At 43.0% G+C, this 16,965-nt stretch overlaps 1 protein-coding gene across 1 annotated transcript in view; it reads left to right on the top strand.

Moving 5' to 3' along the window:
* si:dkeyp-72e1.9 (syntaxin-binding protein 4) overlaps positions 1–16,965 on the top strand; it is a 220,597-nt gene that overhangs the window by 36,948 nt on the left and 166,684 nt on the right. Inside the window, exon 3 of the mRNA XM_061905997.1 lies at positions 3,270–3,365. Coding sequence (XP_061761981.1) covers positions 3,270–3,365 — 96 coding nt within the window. The remainder of the gene's footprint in view (positions 1–3,269; positions 3,366–16,965) is intronic.

The following is a 16,965-nucleotide window of genomic DNA, read 5'->3' as shown; positions in this document are numbered from 1 at the left end:
CAATAAACATCATACAATCAATAACTTATTGTACAATGTCTGCTCTCACTGGAATAAGGACTAATGGATGTTTATATCTTCCTGTTCATACAAACAATTAATAATCATCCTCACAAAGAGTTAAAACCAGTGTCTTGTGTCTTTCTGGCCATCTGTGGATCTAAATTGGATGTCAAAGTTGACCAACTTGTGGGTTTATGTCTACAACCTTTTACCATCCAGCTGAGACATGATTTATCATCTAGAATTAACTCTCACCAACTCAGAGGCAATGCAGAAGTTCAATATGTCAATATAACAGCATAAGCTAGTTAGCTCTCTGTGATCACGGCGCTGCTAAAAGTAGTTCCTCTGTGTTAGCACTTATAATAACAATATCACTAATACTTGTTAATATTCAGATCATGACATGTAAATGGAGTATTGTTGCTGCTTTGTGATGGTTTTTAGAGGACTAGTGTACTCCTATTAGCTACATTGTTATCCACCTACTACCTGAAATATATTACAAATGTAAAACAAGTAAAATATATTTGTTTTTGTGTTGCAAAGGAATTGTGAATGACAGGCAAAATAAAAATTCAAAAAAAGTGCAGTGACTTTGAACACAGAATCCTTGCGACAACTTCTTTGGTTCCCTGTAACTCACTCTGCTAGCTTGCTGTTAGTGCAATGACTCAGTCAAGTGAGATAGTGAGATGTGTACATGCTTTTAGGAGCGTGGAGGTTGACTGTGGGTACAGTAAGTGCAGTCCGATCCAGTACTAACACATGTTTATATTCATTGTCTATGTACAAAAGAACCATAGTTACAAAAACACCTGTTTCATTCCAGTCTGGTTTGGATAATGCCAATGCTAACGCTAATGCTCTGAACTGAACACAGTTGACTGGCATGCCCCTCTCGTTCCTCCTCTGTCATCCCAAAATAGTTTTCGCCAACAAACGACCTTCTCCCTGTGTTCTGCAGACTTCAAAACACCATCTGGTGAATTATATTTCTGGTGCATCAATTAGCGCTCTTGGATGTGGTGTGGTGGTACAACTTTACACACTTACATACCTAGTTCCAGAGGCAAGGCCGTTAACACACAGGACTGTGTTCTTCAACGCAGACTCTGAAAACCCCAACTCTCGCATTTTTCATTTGTCTTGAATATTTGGGCTTGTGGGAAATCATCCATTCGTCCATCGATTTTCTACCGCTTGTCCCTTTCGGGGTCGCGGGGTTGCTGGAACCTATCTCAGCTGCATTCAGACGGAAGGGGATGTACACCCTGGACAAATCACCAGCTCATCACAGGGCCAACACAGATAGACAGACAACATTCACACTCACATTCACACACTAGGGACCATTTAGTGTTGCCAATCAACCTATCCCCAGGTGCATGTCTTTGGAGGTGGGAGGAGCCTATCCCCAGGTGCATGTCTTTGGAGGTTGGAGGGGCCTATCCCCAGGTGCATGTTTATGGAGGTGGGAGGGGCCTATCCCCAGGTGTATGTCTTTGGAGGTGGGAGGGGCCTATCCCCATGTGCATGTCTTTGGAGGTGAGAAGAGCTTATCCCCAGGTGCATTACCTTTGGAGGTGGGAGGATCCTATCCCCAGGTGCATGTCTTTGGAGGTGGGAGGAGCCTATCCTCAGGTGCATGTCTTTGGAGGTGGTTGGAAGCCGGAGTACCCGGAGGTAACCCACGCAATCACGGGGAGAACATGCAAACTCCACACAGAAAGATCCCGAGCCCGGGATTGAACTCAGGACCTTCGAATTATGAGGCACATGCACTAACCCCTGTCCCACCGTATTGCCCCTGTGGGAAACCAAAGAGCACCAAAAAAATGGAAAGTTGCCATCTGAACTTTTGGATGGGTTTTTTAGTACGACTGTCAAGTAATCAGATGAATCACACTTTAGAACGGTGATTAATCGTGGTTAATTGATCATGATTAATGAATCGTGATCAATTAATCACGATTAATCACTTGCTCGCATAAATACAATTTATTGAGAAAAATACCCCAATATTTGGAGACAAACGTAATTGTGTAGTCAGAATGTCACATTTTCAAAATGTTCTCCTGAACTCAAAATTTGGTGAAAAGAAGTCCAGTAGGAATAAAGTGAAAGTCATAATCACAATTTACTCTTCTTTAAACAGTTGCTGAAACAATCAAGTTTGTTTACCTTTTTCAGATGACAATGTTGATCTCTTTTTTTTGCTACAATGCGACCTCAGCTGGTTGGGATTATTTACACATGTCAAACCTTCTCCAGGAAGCAAAATCAATTCACATTCAGCCAGTAGTTGCAACTTGATGCTCTTTGACAGTCCTTCCTCTCTGGTGGTATGAAGGACATCTTCTTGCAGGACGTGGTTTTCACTGATAAGTTAAGTGGCTGTCCACCTTATGTGTGCTACTTTTGTTGACAGTAAACATCCTTTGTTGTCCTCTGCTTGTTGACCATTTAGCATTCATGCTAGCGCCATTAGTGTTTTGCTTTAAGATTGTACATCAAACTTGATGTCGCCACAATACCGACCAGCTACCTCAGTTTTATCTGATCTTATCTTATCGCCATCACTGACCGTGTAACAATGCACAAAAATGTGATTCATTCTTTCAAATATAATAATTTCACAACACATATTAGTTTCACGCGTTAACTTTGACAGCCCTAGTTTTGGGCCATCTAGAACACATGTGATGTGGTATGCTCTGGCTCCACCACCAATGTTGTAGTCTCCTTCATTTTGGAATGTATTGAAAAGTGTTAAAGGTCTAAAAATAAATGTTTGGTACTGGTACTGGTACTAAAATATTTGTATTGGGACAACCCCAGCGTGTCCGACATCTTTACTTACGAGAGGTAATGTAAGCATATAAGTTCCACCAAAGACACACCGATATAGTACACATACTGTAAATACAGTACACAGACTGGTACATACAGTACACACACAGTACACAGACTGTAGATACAGTACACAAACTGTACACACAGTACACAGACTGTACATATAGTACACACACAGTACATTCAGTACACACAGTACACAGACTGTACATACATTACACAGACTGTACATACGGTACACACAGTACACACACAGTACACAGAGTGTACATACAGTACACCCACACTAGACACACAGTACACTATTTGCAGTACACTGAGTACTATGTTTTTGTAGTTGTGTTTCTTTTCTGCCATCTCCAACCTTCATTGTATGAAAAGTGTTGTGACTTGATGTCATTTCCCGACAGGAATCAAAGTTATCGGAGGTGTGAAGGAGATCACCGGAGAGGAGTTTGGAGTTTACGTCAAAAGGATTTTGCCAGGTGGCCTTGCATCAAGTGACGGTAAATCTTGGAGAATTGGACATTGAAACACAATTTTATTTATGACTTACAATTTTATTTATGACTTACAATTTTATTTATGACAGATAATTTTATTTATGACTTACAGTTATATTTATGACTTACAATTTCATTTATGAGACACCATTTTATTTATGAAACACAATTTTATTTATGTCACATAATTTTATTTATGACTTACAATTTTATTTATGACAGATCATTTTATATATGACTTACAAATTTCAAACTGCTCTTTCTTTTCGTTTCTTCGCAAGTGTGCTCATGACTGGAGAAGGACTAATATCTATCCACTTTACTGATTATTGACTTTTCCAAATACTGCTATCGTATGTGTAGATATTGGATTTGCTGATGTAGTTGGAAGAAAACAACATGATACCGGTAAAAGAGAGGCCGGTACATGCCAAAATGCCAAATATCAATTGGTTTCCAGTTAGTGTTTTATTGCTGAGTATTTTATTGTGTATCAAAGTCAATAGTTTATTGATCGCTATAAAATAAATAAGATGTTAGTTCTAAATCTTATTTATTTTATAAGCAACCATAGGTGAGGATGAGAACGTAGATCGACCATTAAATTGAAAGCTTTGCCTTTCGGCTAAGCTCTTCACCACAACGGATCGATACAGCGTCTGCATTACTGAAGACGCCGCAACGATCCGCTTGTCGATCTCACGATCCACTCTTCCCTCACTCGTGAACAAGACTCCGAGGTACTTAAACTCCTCCACTTGGGGCAGGGTCTCCTCCCCAACCCGAAGATGGCAGTCCACCTTTTTCCGGGCGAGAACCATGGACTCGGACTTGGAGGCCGATTCTCATCCCATTCGCTTCACACACGGCTGCGAACCGATCCAGTGAGAGCTGAAGATCCTGGCCAGATGAAGCCATCAGGACCGCATCATCTGCAAAAAGCAGAGACCTAATCCTGCAGCTACCAAACCGGATCCCCTCAACGCCTTGAGTGCGCCTAGAAATTCTGTCCATAAAAGTTATGAACACAATCGGCGACAAAGGGCAGCTTTGGCGTAGTCCAAGCCTCACTGGAAACGTGTCCGACTTACTGCCGGCAATGCGGACCAGGCTCTGACACTGATCATACAAAGAGCGGACCGCCACTATCAGACCATCCGATACCCCATACTCTCTGAGCACTCCCCACAGGATATCCCGAGGGACACGGTCGAAAGCCTTCTCCAGGTCCACAAAGCACATGTAGACTGGTTGGGCAAACTCCCATGCACCCTCAAGGACCCTGCCAAGAGTATAAATCTGGTTCACAGTTCCACGACCAGGACGAAAACCACACTGTTCCTCCTGAATCCGAGGTTTGATGATCCGGCGTAGCCTCCTCTCCAGTACACCTTAATAGACCTTACCGGGAATGCTGAGGAGTGTGATCCCACGATAGTTGGAACACACCCTCCGGTTCCCCTTCTTAAAGAGAGGGACCACTACCATCCATCCATCCATCATCTTCCGCTTATCCGAGGTCGGGTCGCGGGGGCAACAGCCTAAGCAGGGAAACCCAGACTTCCCTCTCCCCAGCCACTTCGTCTAGCTCTTCCCGGGGGATCCCGAGGCGTTCCCAGGCCAGCCGGGAGACATAGTCTTCCCAACGTGTCCTGGGTCTTCCCCGTGGCCTCCTACCAGTTGGACGTGCCCTAAACACCTCCCTAGGGAGGCGTTCGGGTGGCATCCTGACCAGATGCCCGAACCACCTCATCTGGCTCCTCTCGATGTGGAGGAGCAGCGGCTTTACTTTGAGTTCCTCCCGGAGGGCAGAGCTTCTCACCCTATCTCTAAGGGAGAGCCCCGCCACACGGCGGAGGAAACTCATTTCGGCCGCTTGTACCCGTGATCTTATCCTTTCGGTCATGACCCAAAGCTCATGACCATAGGTGAGGATGGGAACGTAGATCGACCGGTAAATTGAGAGCTTTGCCTTCCGGCTCAGCTCCTTCTTCACCACAACGGATCGGTACAACGTCCGCATTACTGAAGACGCCGCACCGATCCGCCTGTCGATCTCACGATCCACTCTTCCCTCACTCGTGAACAAGACTTCTAGGTACTTGAACTCCTCCACTTGGGGCAGGGTCTCCTCCCCAACCCGGAGATGGCACTCCACCCTTTTCCGGGCGAGAACCATGGACTCGGACTTGGAGGCCGATTCTCATCCCATTCGCTTCACACACGGCTGCGAACCGATCCAGTGAGAGCTGAAGATCCTGGCCAGATGAAGCCATCAGGACCGCATCATCTGCAAAAAGCAGAGACCTAATCCTGCAGCTACCAAACCGGATCCCCTCAACGCCTTGAGTGCGCCTAGAAATTCTGTCCATAAAAGTTATGAACACAATCGGCGACAAAGGGCAGCTTTGGCGTAGTCCAAGCCTCACTGGAAACGTGTCCGACTTACTGCCGGCAATGCGGACCAGGCTCTGACACTGATCATACAAAGAGCGGACCGCCACTATCAGACCATCCGATACCCCATACTCTCTGAGCACTCCCCACAGGATATCCCGAGGGACACGGTCGAAAGCCTTCTCCAGGTCCACAAAGCACATGTAGACTGGTTGGGCAAACTCCCATGCACCCTCAAGGACCCTGCCAAGAGTATAAATCTGGTTCACAGTTCCACGACCAGGACGAAAACTACACTGTTCCTCCTGAATCCGAGGTTTGATGATCCGGCGTAGCCTCCTCTCCAGTACACCTTAATAGACCTTACCGGGAATGCTGAGGAGTGTGATCCCACGATAGTTGGAACACACCCTCCGGTTCCCCTTCTTAAAGAGAGGGACCACTACCATCCATCCATCCATCATCTTCCGCTTATCCGAGGTCGGGTCGCGGGGGCAACAGCCTAAGCAGGGAAACCCAGACTTCCCTCTCCCCAGCCACTTCGTCTAGCTCTTCCCGGGGGATCCCGAGGCGTTCCCAGGCCAGCCGGGAGACATAGTCTTCCCAACGTGTCCTGGGTCTTCCCCGTGGCCTCCTACCAGTTGGACGTGCCCTAAACACCTCCCTAGGGAGGCGTTCGGGTGGCATCCTGACCAGATGCCCGAACCACCTCATCTGGCTCCTCTCGATGTGGAGGAGCAGCGGCTTTACTTTGAGTTCCTCCCGGAGGGCAGAGCTTCTCACCCTATCTCTAAGGGAGAGCCCCGCCACACGGCGGAGGAAACTCATTTCGGCCGCTTGTACCCGTGATCTTATCCTTTCGGTCATGACCCAAAGCTCATGACCATAGGTGAGGATGGGAACGTAGATCGACCGGTAAATTGAGAGCTTTGCCTTCCGGCTCAGCTCCTTCTTCACCACAACGGATCGGTACAACGTCCGCATTACTGAAGACGCCGCACCGATCCGCCTGTCGATCTCACGATCCACTCTTCCCTCACTCGTGAACAAGACTTCTAGGTACTTGAACTCCTCCACTTGGGGCAGGGTCTCCTCCCCAACCCGGAGATGGCACTCCACCCTTTTCCGGGCGAGAACCATGGACTCGGACTTGGAGGTGCTGATTCTCATTCCGGTCGCTTCACACTCGGCTGCGAACCGACCACTACCCCGGTCTGCCAATCCAGAGGCACCGCCCCCGATGTCCACGCGATGCTGCAGAGTCTTGTCAACTAAGACAGCCCCACAGAATCCAGAGCCTTAAGGAACTCCGGGCGGATCTCAGCTACCCCCTGGGCCTTGCCACTGAGGAGCTTTTTAACTACCTCAGCAACCTCAGCCCCAGAAATAGGAGAGCCCACCACGGATGCCCCAGGCACCGCTTCCTCATAGGAAGACATGTTGGTGGGATTGAGGAGGTCGTCGAAGTATTCCCTCCACCGATCCACAACATCCGCAGTTGAAGTCAGCAGAACACCATCCGCACCATACACGGTTGACAGTGCACTGCTTCCCCTTCCTGAGGCGGTGGATGGTAGTCTAGAATCGCTTCGAAGACGTCCGGAAGTTGTTTTCCATGTCTTCCCCAAACTCCTCCCATGTCCGAGTTTTTGCCTCCGCGACCGCTGAAGCTGCACACTGCTTGGCTTGTCGGTACCTGTCCGCTGCCTCCGGAGTCCCACGTGCCAAAAGAACCCGATAGGACTCCTTCTTCAGTTTGATGGCATCCCTCACGGCCGGTGTGCACCAACGGGTTCTAGGATCACCGACACGACAGGCACCATCTACCTTGCGGCCACAGCTCCGATCTGCCGCCTCGACAATAGAGGTGCGGAACATGGTCCACTCGGACTCAATGTCCAGCACCTCCCTCGTGACGTTCAAAGTTCTTCCGGATTTGGGAATTGAAACTCTCTGACAGGAGACTCTGCTAGACGTTCCCAGCAGAACTTCACAATGCGTTTGGGCCTGCCAGGCCTGTCCGGCATCCTCCCCCACCATCGCAGCACACTCACCACCAGGTGGTGATCGGTGGAAAGCTCTGCCCCTCTCTTTACACAAGTGTCCAAAACATGAGGCTGTAAATCCGATGACACAACTAAAAAGTCGATCATTGAACTGCAGCCTAGGGTGTCCTGGTGCCAAGTGCACATATGGACACTCTTGTGTTTGAACATGGTGTTTGTTTTGGACAATCTGTGATGAGCACAAAAGTCCAATAACAAAACACCACTCGGGTTCGGATCCGGACGACCATTTTTCCCAATCACGCCTCTCCAGGTTTCACTGTCGTTGCCAACATGAGCTTTGAAGGTCCCCAGTAAGACAAGGATTGCCACCCCAGTCTGTCGCCTCTCACTGCTGGCAACGCAAGAGTGGAAGAGAGTCCATCCCCTCTCGAGAGAAGTGGTTCCAGAGCCCTTGCTGTGCGTTGAAGTGAGTCCGACTATATCTAGCTAGAACTTCTCCACCTTGCGCACTAGCTCAGGCCAAGGATCGGACCGCCAAGTGCCCTGTCTTCGGCTTCCGCCCAGCTCACATCGCACCCGACCTCTATGGCCCCTGCTATGGGTGGTGAGCCCATTGCAGGGGGGACCCACGTTGCCTCTTCGGGCTGTGGAGACATCGTGCCTCATCGGTGTGTTGTCGGAGGGTGTAACAACACTAACAGGGACGGATTCAAGTTGACTTACGAGGAGTGTGCTAATCAGACATATCATTGGTCACGGGATGCTAATCGATGCCAACATGCTATTTAGCCTAGCTGTATGTACATATTGCATCATTATGCCTCATTTGTAGCTATATTTTCGTCCAGCCTTTCCCCCCACCCACATTTAATGCCAAACAAACAGATACCAATCGACAGATTCAAGTACACCAGTGGTCAAAAGATGCGAAAGTCCCTCGTTTGTTCTGCAAATTTTACCGACGATAGCGATGCCATCGACAGAGATGGCACAGAGATGTGTGGATATCCTGCGACACTCAAAGCAGATGCATTTCCAACGATAAAGTCAACAAAATCACAAAGGTGAGTTTTGTTGATGTTATTGACTTATGTGCTAATCAGACATATTTGGTCACGGCATGACTGCCAGCTAATCGATGCTAACATGCTATTTAGGCCAACTGTATGTACATTTGTAGCTATATTTGCATCCAGCCTTTCCCTCCACCCACATTTAATGCAAAACAAACACTTACCAGTCGACGGATTTAAGTTGCTCCAGTGGTCAAAAGATGCAATCGTTGGTTAGAAGACGATCGCCGAATTCGTCCTTGTTGCCTTTGTCTGTCGTGATATGGCTCAATAGCTTCAGTTTCTTCTTCAATTTCGTTTTCACTACCTGCCTCCATACTCCAACCATCCGTTTCAATACATGCGTAATCTGTTGAATCGCTTAAACCGCTGAAATCCTAGTCTGAATCCGAGCTAATATCGCTATGTATCTTTCTGTTCTATCTGCCATGTTTGTTTGTATTGGTGTCACGCAGTGACGTCACAGGAAAATGGACGGGTGGATACACAGATAGCGAAAATCAGAAACTTTAAAGCCTTTTTTCGGGATATTCCATGATGGGTAAAATTTTGAAAAAAACTTCGAAAAACAAAAAAAAGCCACTGGGAACTGATTTTTATTGGTTTTAACCCTTCTGAAATTGTGATAATGTTCCCCTTTAACCCAGGGATTGTTTTATTATGTTTGTGTTTAGCAATACTGCTTCATGATGCTTAGTGTTTGACTAAACATGCTTCTAAAACTTGTAGATCTTCCTCCTTATATTCAGGATAAAAATAGAAGTTTCTGGATCATCATTTGTCCCAAAGTATTCTTTGTTGTCTCTCATCAAGTCTGCCATTAATAGTAGTCTTGTTGTTGTTGAAGGGAAAGTCAATGTTGTTATGCCTCTGTGTCTGCTTAAAATTATAAAAATATGTATATTATACAAACGTTTGTACATTTTTTTATGATACTACATCTATACTTACATCATGTATATATTATATATACTCACCTCATGAATGTTACTAGATACTACATCTATACTTACATCATGTATATAAAACCTTTATGGATGTTTTAGAAGCGAAATAGAGCGACCCACATTGGCTCCATTGTTAGCTGACTCTTGCTAGCGTTTTACGATTTAGAATGCATCAAAATAATACATATATGTTCTTGTCCGACATAAGGATTGTGAATGATAAACATTCCAAAAAAAGTGCAAGTCCCCTTTAAGTTGCTGCTTGATGAAAGTGAACTTTAATGTTCCGTGCACAAAACTGCTGCTTTGTTCTTCCTTGATGCTCATGCATGCGGAGAGAGCGCCGTTTGCTAATATGCTAACACACATGCCTCGCGGTGCTTCCATCTGAACTCACTCGGCAGCAGAGGATGGAGGTGAATGTTGTGTGTCTGACGTGATCCAGGGCGACACCTCCAGTGTTTGTGGCGTGCCTCTCACAGAGACCAAACATGGATACAACAAAGCGTGTTGTGCTCAAACAGAGTTTCTTCATTTTCTTTGTCAAAATTGATTTTCTATGCGCTACTGAATTTATTATTATCATTATTACCGTGTGAATGTCCAAGTATTCACACATAATACTCTACAAATAATAATTTCTTCATTATTAGTAGTAGTATTATTAGTAGTAATATTAATATTGTGTAAATGTCCAAGTATTTACCCATAAGATTCTACAAATAATCATCTATTTAATATTATTATTATTATTATTATTAGGGTCCGCCCTGCAATGGCAAAGGACATCCATGTCCTTTGCCATGCAAGGACCCTATTGAATCTGCTGCGTTTTATTATTCTTTCTTTCTTTCTTTCTTTCTTCCGCACCGTCGCGCCCCAATTTCACCCTCTTAACATATTTCAAAACTCACCAAATTTGACACACACGTCGGTCTTTCATGCCTTCCCAACATATTAGGGAGCCAAACCAGAAAAATCAAAATTGCGCGCTAGCGCCCCCTATGAAAAAAAAAAAACATACTGCTTGTAACTTCCGTTAGGAATGTCGTAGAAACATGAAACGAAAACCTCTGTGTAGGTCTGACTTAGACCTACTTTTCATAATAGTATGTTCTCGGGCAAAAATCAACAGAAATTTTGCAAAAACCCATTCAAAGCAAAATTTTTACAAAAAAATGCTATTTTTGCCTCTTTGAGCTGTAATTTGACCCCCTTAAAATGCTTCAAAACTCACCAAACTTGGCAGACACATCAGGACTTGCAGAAATTGCAATCTAATGAAAAAAAAAAAAAAAAAACTCAAAATTGCGCTCTAGCGCAATTTTTCAATAAAACACAGAAAAAACTGCTTCAAGGAAGAAACCACAGACAAAACTGCTTGTAACTTCCGGTAGGAATGTTGGAAAGACATGAAACAAAAACTTCTATGTAGGTCTCACTTAGACCTACATTTTAATAATTGACAGCTATCAGAAATAATCAACAGAAAGTTGGCAATTACCCCTTCAAAATAAAAGTTTTGTAAAAACCCGTCACCTTTTTCAAATTGAAACTCCTCCCAGTGCGTTTGTCGTTTCGGCTTCAAACTCGCACAGGAGAGAGATTGAACCCTTTTAAAAAAAGTGGTCGGACAAAGTTGTGATAAGTTCTACGGTTTTGATTTTATGCGCCTTCAAAGAACCCCTGCGCAAATTTTCCAAAAAAATATCATTTTTACCTCTTTGAGCTGTAATTTGACCCCCTTAAAATGCTTCAAAACTCACCAAACTTGGCACACACATCAGGACTGGCAACAATTGCGAGTTAATGAAAAAACCAAACCCCAAAACTCAAAATTGTGCTCTAGCGCCCCCTAGGAATACAACACAGACAATACCCTAATTTGACCCCCTTAACATGCTTCAAAACTCACCAAAGTTGACACACACGTCGGTACGGTGTCCCTCCCCAACATATTAAGCAACCAAACCCCAAAAATTAAAATTGCGCGCTAGCGCCCCCTAGCAAAAAACAAAAACAAACCGCTTGTAACTTCCGTCAGGAATGTCGTAGAGACATGAAACAAAAACCTCTGTGTAGGTCTGACTAAGACCTACATTTCCAATAAAAAATGTCTATACCCAAAATCAACAGAAATCTTGCAAAATCTCATTCAAAGCAAAATTTTCGCAAAAAAATGCTATTTTTGCCTCTTTGAGCTGCAATTTGACCCCCTTAAAATGCTTCAAAACTCACCAAACTTGGCACACACATCAGGACTGGCAGAAATTGCGATCTAGTGAAAAAACCAAACCTTAAAACTCAAAATTGCGCTCTATTGCAATTTTTGAAAAAAACACAGAAAAACTGCTCCTAGGAAGAGGAAACGGATAAAACTGCTTGTAACTTCTGGTAGGAACGTCGGACAGACATGAAACAAAAACCTCTATGTATGTCTCACTTAGACCTACATTTTGATAGGTAGCATCTTTCAGTTAAAATCAACAGGAAGTTGGCAATTACCCCTTCAAAATAAAAGTTTTGTAAAAAGCCGTCACCTTTTTCCAGACAAAACTGCTTGTAACTTCTGTTAGGAATGTCGTAGAGACATGAAACAAAGACCTCTATGTTGGTCTGACTAAGATCGGGACTCGGGACACGGCGGCGGCGGCGGCGGCCAACGGCGGACCCGACCAACGCTGCTTGCAGCTTTAATTATTATTATTATTATTGTGTAAATGTCAAAGTATTCACACATAAGATTCTCCAAATAATCATCTATTTATTATTATTATTATTATTATTATTGTGTGAATGTCCAAGTATTCACTCATAAGATTCTACAAATATATTTTTTTAATTATTATTATTAGTATTATTATTATTATTATTAATATTATTATTGTGTAAATGTCCAAGTATTCACACATAAGCTGTTACAAATAATTATATATTTATTATTATTATTGTGTGAATGTCCAAGTAGTCACACATTTAAGATTATACACCCAATAATCACGTATTTATTATTATTATTATTATTACTATAAATATTATTATTATTATTGTGTGAATGTCCAAGTACTCACACATAAGATTCTACAAATAATTATCTATTTATTATTATTAATATTATTATTGTGTGAATGTACAAGTTTTCACACATGAGATTCTACAAATAATCATCTATTTATTATTATTATTATTATTATTATTATTATGATAATGTCCAAATATTCACACATTTAAGATTCTACACCAAATAATCCTCTATTTATTATTATTATTATTATTATCATTAATCCGCGAAGAGGTGGCCACTTGTCCAGGGTGTACCCCGCCTTCTGCCCGATTGTAGCTGAGATATGCACCAGCGCCCCCCGCGACCCCAAAGGGAATAAGCGGTAGAAAAATGGATGGATGGATTATCATTAATATTATTGTGTGAATGTCCAAGTATTCACACATAAGATTCTACACCAAATAATCATCTATGTATTATTATTATAAATATAATTAGGGTCCGCCCTGCAATGGCAAAGGACATCCATGTCCTTTGCCATGCAAGGACCCTATTGAATCTGCTGCGTTTTATTATTAGGGTCCGCCCTGCAATGGCAAAGGACATCCATGTCCTTTGCCATGCAAGGACCCTATTGAATCTGCTGCGTTTTATTATTATTATTAGGGTCCGCCCTGCCAGCAAAGGACATCCATGTCCTTTGCTAAGGCAAGGACCCTATTGAATCTGCTGCGTTTTATTCTTTCTTTATTATTAGGGTCCGCCCTGCAATGGCAAAGGACATCCATGTCCTTTGCCATGCAAGGACCCTATTGAATCTGCTGCGTTTTATTATTATTCTTTCTTTCTTTCTTTCTTTCTTTCTTCCGCACCGTCGCGCCCCAATTTCACCCTCTTAACATATTTCAAAACTCACCAAATTTGACACACACGTCGGTCTTTCATGCCTTCCCAACATATTAGGCAACCAAACCCCAAAAATCAAAAATGCGCTCTAGCGCCCCCTAGGAAAAAAAAAAAACAGACTGCTTGTAACTTCCGTTAGGAATGTCGTAGAGACATGAAACAAAAACCTCTATGTAGGGATGACTTAGACCTAAATTCCATAATTGTATCTTCTGGGGCCAAAATCAACAAAAAATTTTCAAAAACCCATTCAAAGCCAAATTTTCACAAAAAATGCAATTTTTGCCTCTTTGAGCTGTAATTTGCCCCCCTTAAAATGCTTCAAAACTCACCAAACTTGGCAGACACATCAGGACTGGCAGAAATTGTGATTTAATGAAAAAAAAAAATTATAAAACTCAAAATTGCGCTCTACAAAATTTTTTGAATGAAACACAGAAAAAACTGCTTCTAGGAAGAAAACACAAACAAAACTGATTGTAACTTCCTGTAGGAATGTCGGAAAGACATGAAACAAAAATTTCTATGTAGGTCTTACTTAGACCTACATTTTAATAATTGACAGCTAGCAGAAAAAATCAACAGGAAGTTGGCAATTACCCCTTCAAAATAAAAGTTTTCGTGAAAACCCGTCACCTTTTTCAAATCAAAACTCCTCCCAGTGCGTTTGTCGTTTCGGCTTCAAACTTGCACAGGAGAGAGATTGAACCCTTTTAAAAAAAGTGGTCGGACAAAATTGTGATAAGTTTTCCGGTTTTGATTTTACGCGCGTTCAAAGAACCCCTGCGCAAATTTTCCTAAAAAATGTCATTTTTGCCTCTTTGAGCTGTAATTTGACCCCCTTAAAATGCTTCAAAACTCACCAAACTTGGCACACACATCAGGACTGGCAACAATTGCGAGCTGATGAAAAAACCAAACTCCAAAACTCAAAATTGTGCTCTAGCGCCCCCTAGGAATACAACACAGACAAACTGCTCCTAGGAAGAAAACAAAGACAAAACTGCTTGTAACTTCCGGTAGGAATGTCGTAGAGACATGAAACAAAAACCACTATGTAGGTCTGACTTAGACCTACATTTGAATAATTAACATACTTTGGCAAAAATCAACAGGAAGCTAGATATTTTCACTTCAATACAACAACTGCATTACTTTCACAATGCATTAAATAGTGTCACCAAGGCTTCTCCTGCCGTGGGGCCCGGGGACAGCAACCCAAGGCGCGCTCGCACCTTCGCACCCTAATTTGACCCCCTTAACATGCTTCAAAACTCACCAAATTTGACACACACATCGGTATGGAGCGGCAGACCACCTTATTAAGCAACCAAATATCAAAAATTAAAATTGCGCGCTAGCGCCACCTAGGAAGAGACAAAAAACATACTGCTTGTAACTTCCGTTAGGAATGTCGTAGAGACATGAAACAAAAACCTCTGTGTAGGTCTGACTTGGACCTACATTTCCAATAAACACTTCTGTACCTAAAATCAACAGGAAGTTGGCAAAAACCCCTTCAAAACAAAATTTTCGCAAAATATGCCTTTTTTGCCTCTTTGAACTGAAATTTGACCCCCTTAAAATGCTTCAAAGTGCAAGTTAGAGCTATACAATGCCAAGCGAAAGCCATTTATCAACAACATCCAGAAACGCAAATCAATAATTTGACCCCCTTAACATGCTTCAAAACTCACCCAATTTTACACACACATCAGGACTGGTGAAAATTGCCATCCAATAAAAAAACCAAACCCCAAAAACGAAAATTGTGCTCTAGCGCTCCCTAGGAAAATAAACTGATAAAACTGCTTGTAAATTCTGTTAGGAATGTCGTAGAGTGATGAAACAAAAACTTCTATGGAGGTCTGACTAAGTTCGGGACTCGGGACACAGCGGCGGCGGCGGCGGCCAACGGCGGACCCGACCAACGCTGCTTGCAGCTTTAATTATTATTATTAGGGTCCGCCCTGCAATGGCAAAGGACATCCATGTCCTTTGCCATGCAAGGACCCTATTGAATCTGCTGCGTTTTATTATTATTAGGGTCCGCCCTGCAATGGCAAAGGACATCCATGTCCTTTGCCATGCAAGGACCCTATTGAATCTGCTGCGTTTTATTATTATTATTATTATTATTCTTCCGCAACTTTGAACCATAATTTGACCCACTGACCATGCTCCAAAACTCACCAAATTTGGCACACACATCGGTAAGGCTTGGCAAAAACACATATTAAGCAACCAAACCCCAAAAATGAAAAATGCGCGCTAGCGCCCCCTACGAAAAAAAAAAAACAGACTGCTTGTAACTTCCGTTAGGAATGTCGTAAAGACATGGAACAAAAACCTCTATGTAGGTCTGACTTAGGCCTAGATTCCCCATCAGAAACGCCTATACCTAAAATCAACAGAAATTTGGCAAAAACCCATTCAAAGCAAAATTTTCGCTAAAAAATGCTATTTTTGCCTCTTTGAGCTGCAATTTGACCCCCTTATAATGCTTCAAAACTCACAAAAATTGGAACACACATCAGCACTGGCAGAAATTGTGATCTAATGAAAAAAACAAAAAAAAAAACTCAAAATTGTGCTCTAGCGCAATTTTTCAATAAAACACAGAAAAAACTGCTTCCAGGAAGAAACCACAGACAAAACTGCTTGTAACTTCGGGTAGGAATGCCGGAAAGACATGAAACAAAAACTTCTATGTAGGTCTCATTAAGACCTACATTTTAGTAATTGACAGCTAGCAGAAATAATCAACAGGAAGTTGGCAATTACCCCTTCAAAATAAAAGTTTTGTAAAAACCCGTCACCTTTTTCAAATCGAAACTCCTCCCAGTGCGTTTGTCGTTTCGGCTTCAAACTCGCACAGGAGAGAGATTGAACCCTTTTAAAAAAAGTGGTCGGACAAAGTTGTGATAAGTTCTAAGGTTTTGATTTTACGCGCCTTCAAAGAACCCCTGCGCAAATTTTCCAAAAAAATATCATTTTTACCTCTTTGAGCTGTAATTTGACCCCCTTAAAATGCTTCAAAACTCACCAAACTTGGCACACACATCAGGACTGGCAGAAATTGCGATCTAGTGGAAAAACCAAACCCCAAAACTCAAAATTGTGCTCTAGCGCCCCCTAGGAATACAACACAGACAATACCCTAATTTGACCCCCTTAACATGCTTCAAAACTCACCAAAGTTGACACACACGTCGGTACGGTGTCCTTTCCCAACATATTAAGCAACCAAACCCCAAAAATGAAAAT

Source organism: Nerophis ophidion, linkage group LG07 (genome assembly GCF_033978795.1).
Source record: "Nerophis ophidion isolate RoL-2023_Sa linkage group LG07, RoL_Noph_v1.0, whole genome shotgun sequence".
In the NCBI taxonomy this organism is placed as follows: Eukaryota; Metazoa; Chordata; class Actinopteri; order Syngnathiformes; family Syngnathidae; genus Nerophis; species Nerophis ophidion.
This window is presented reverse-complemented; position numbering and strand designations above follow the sequence as displayed.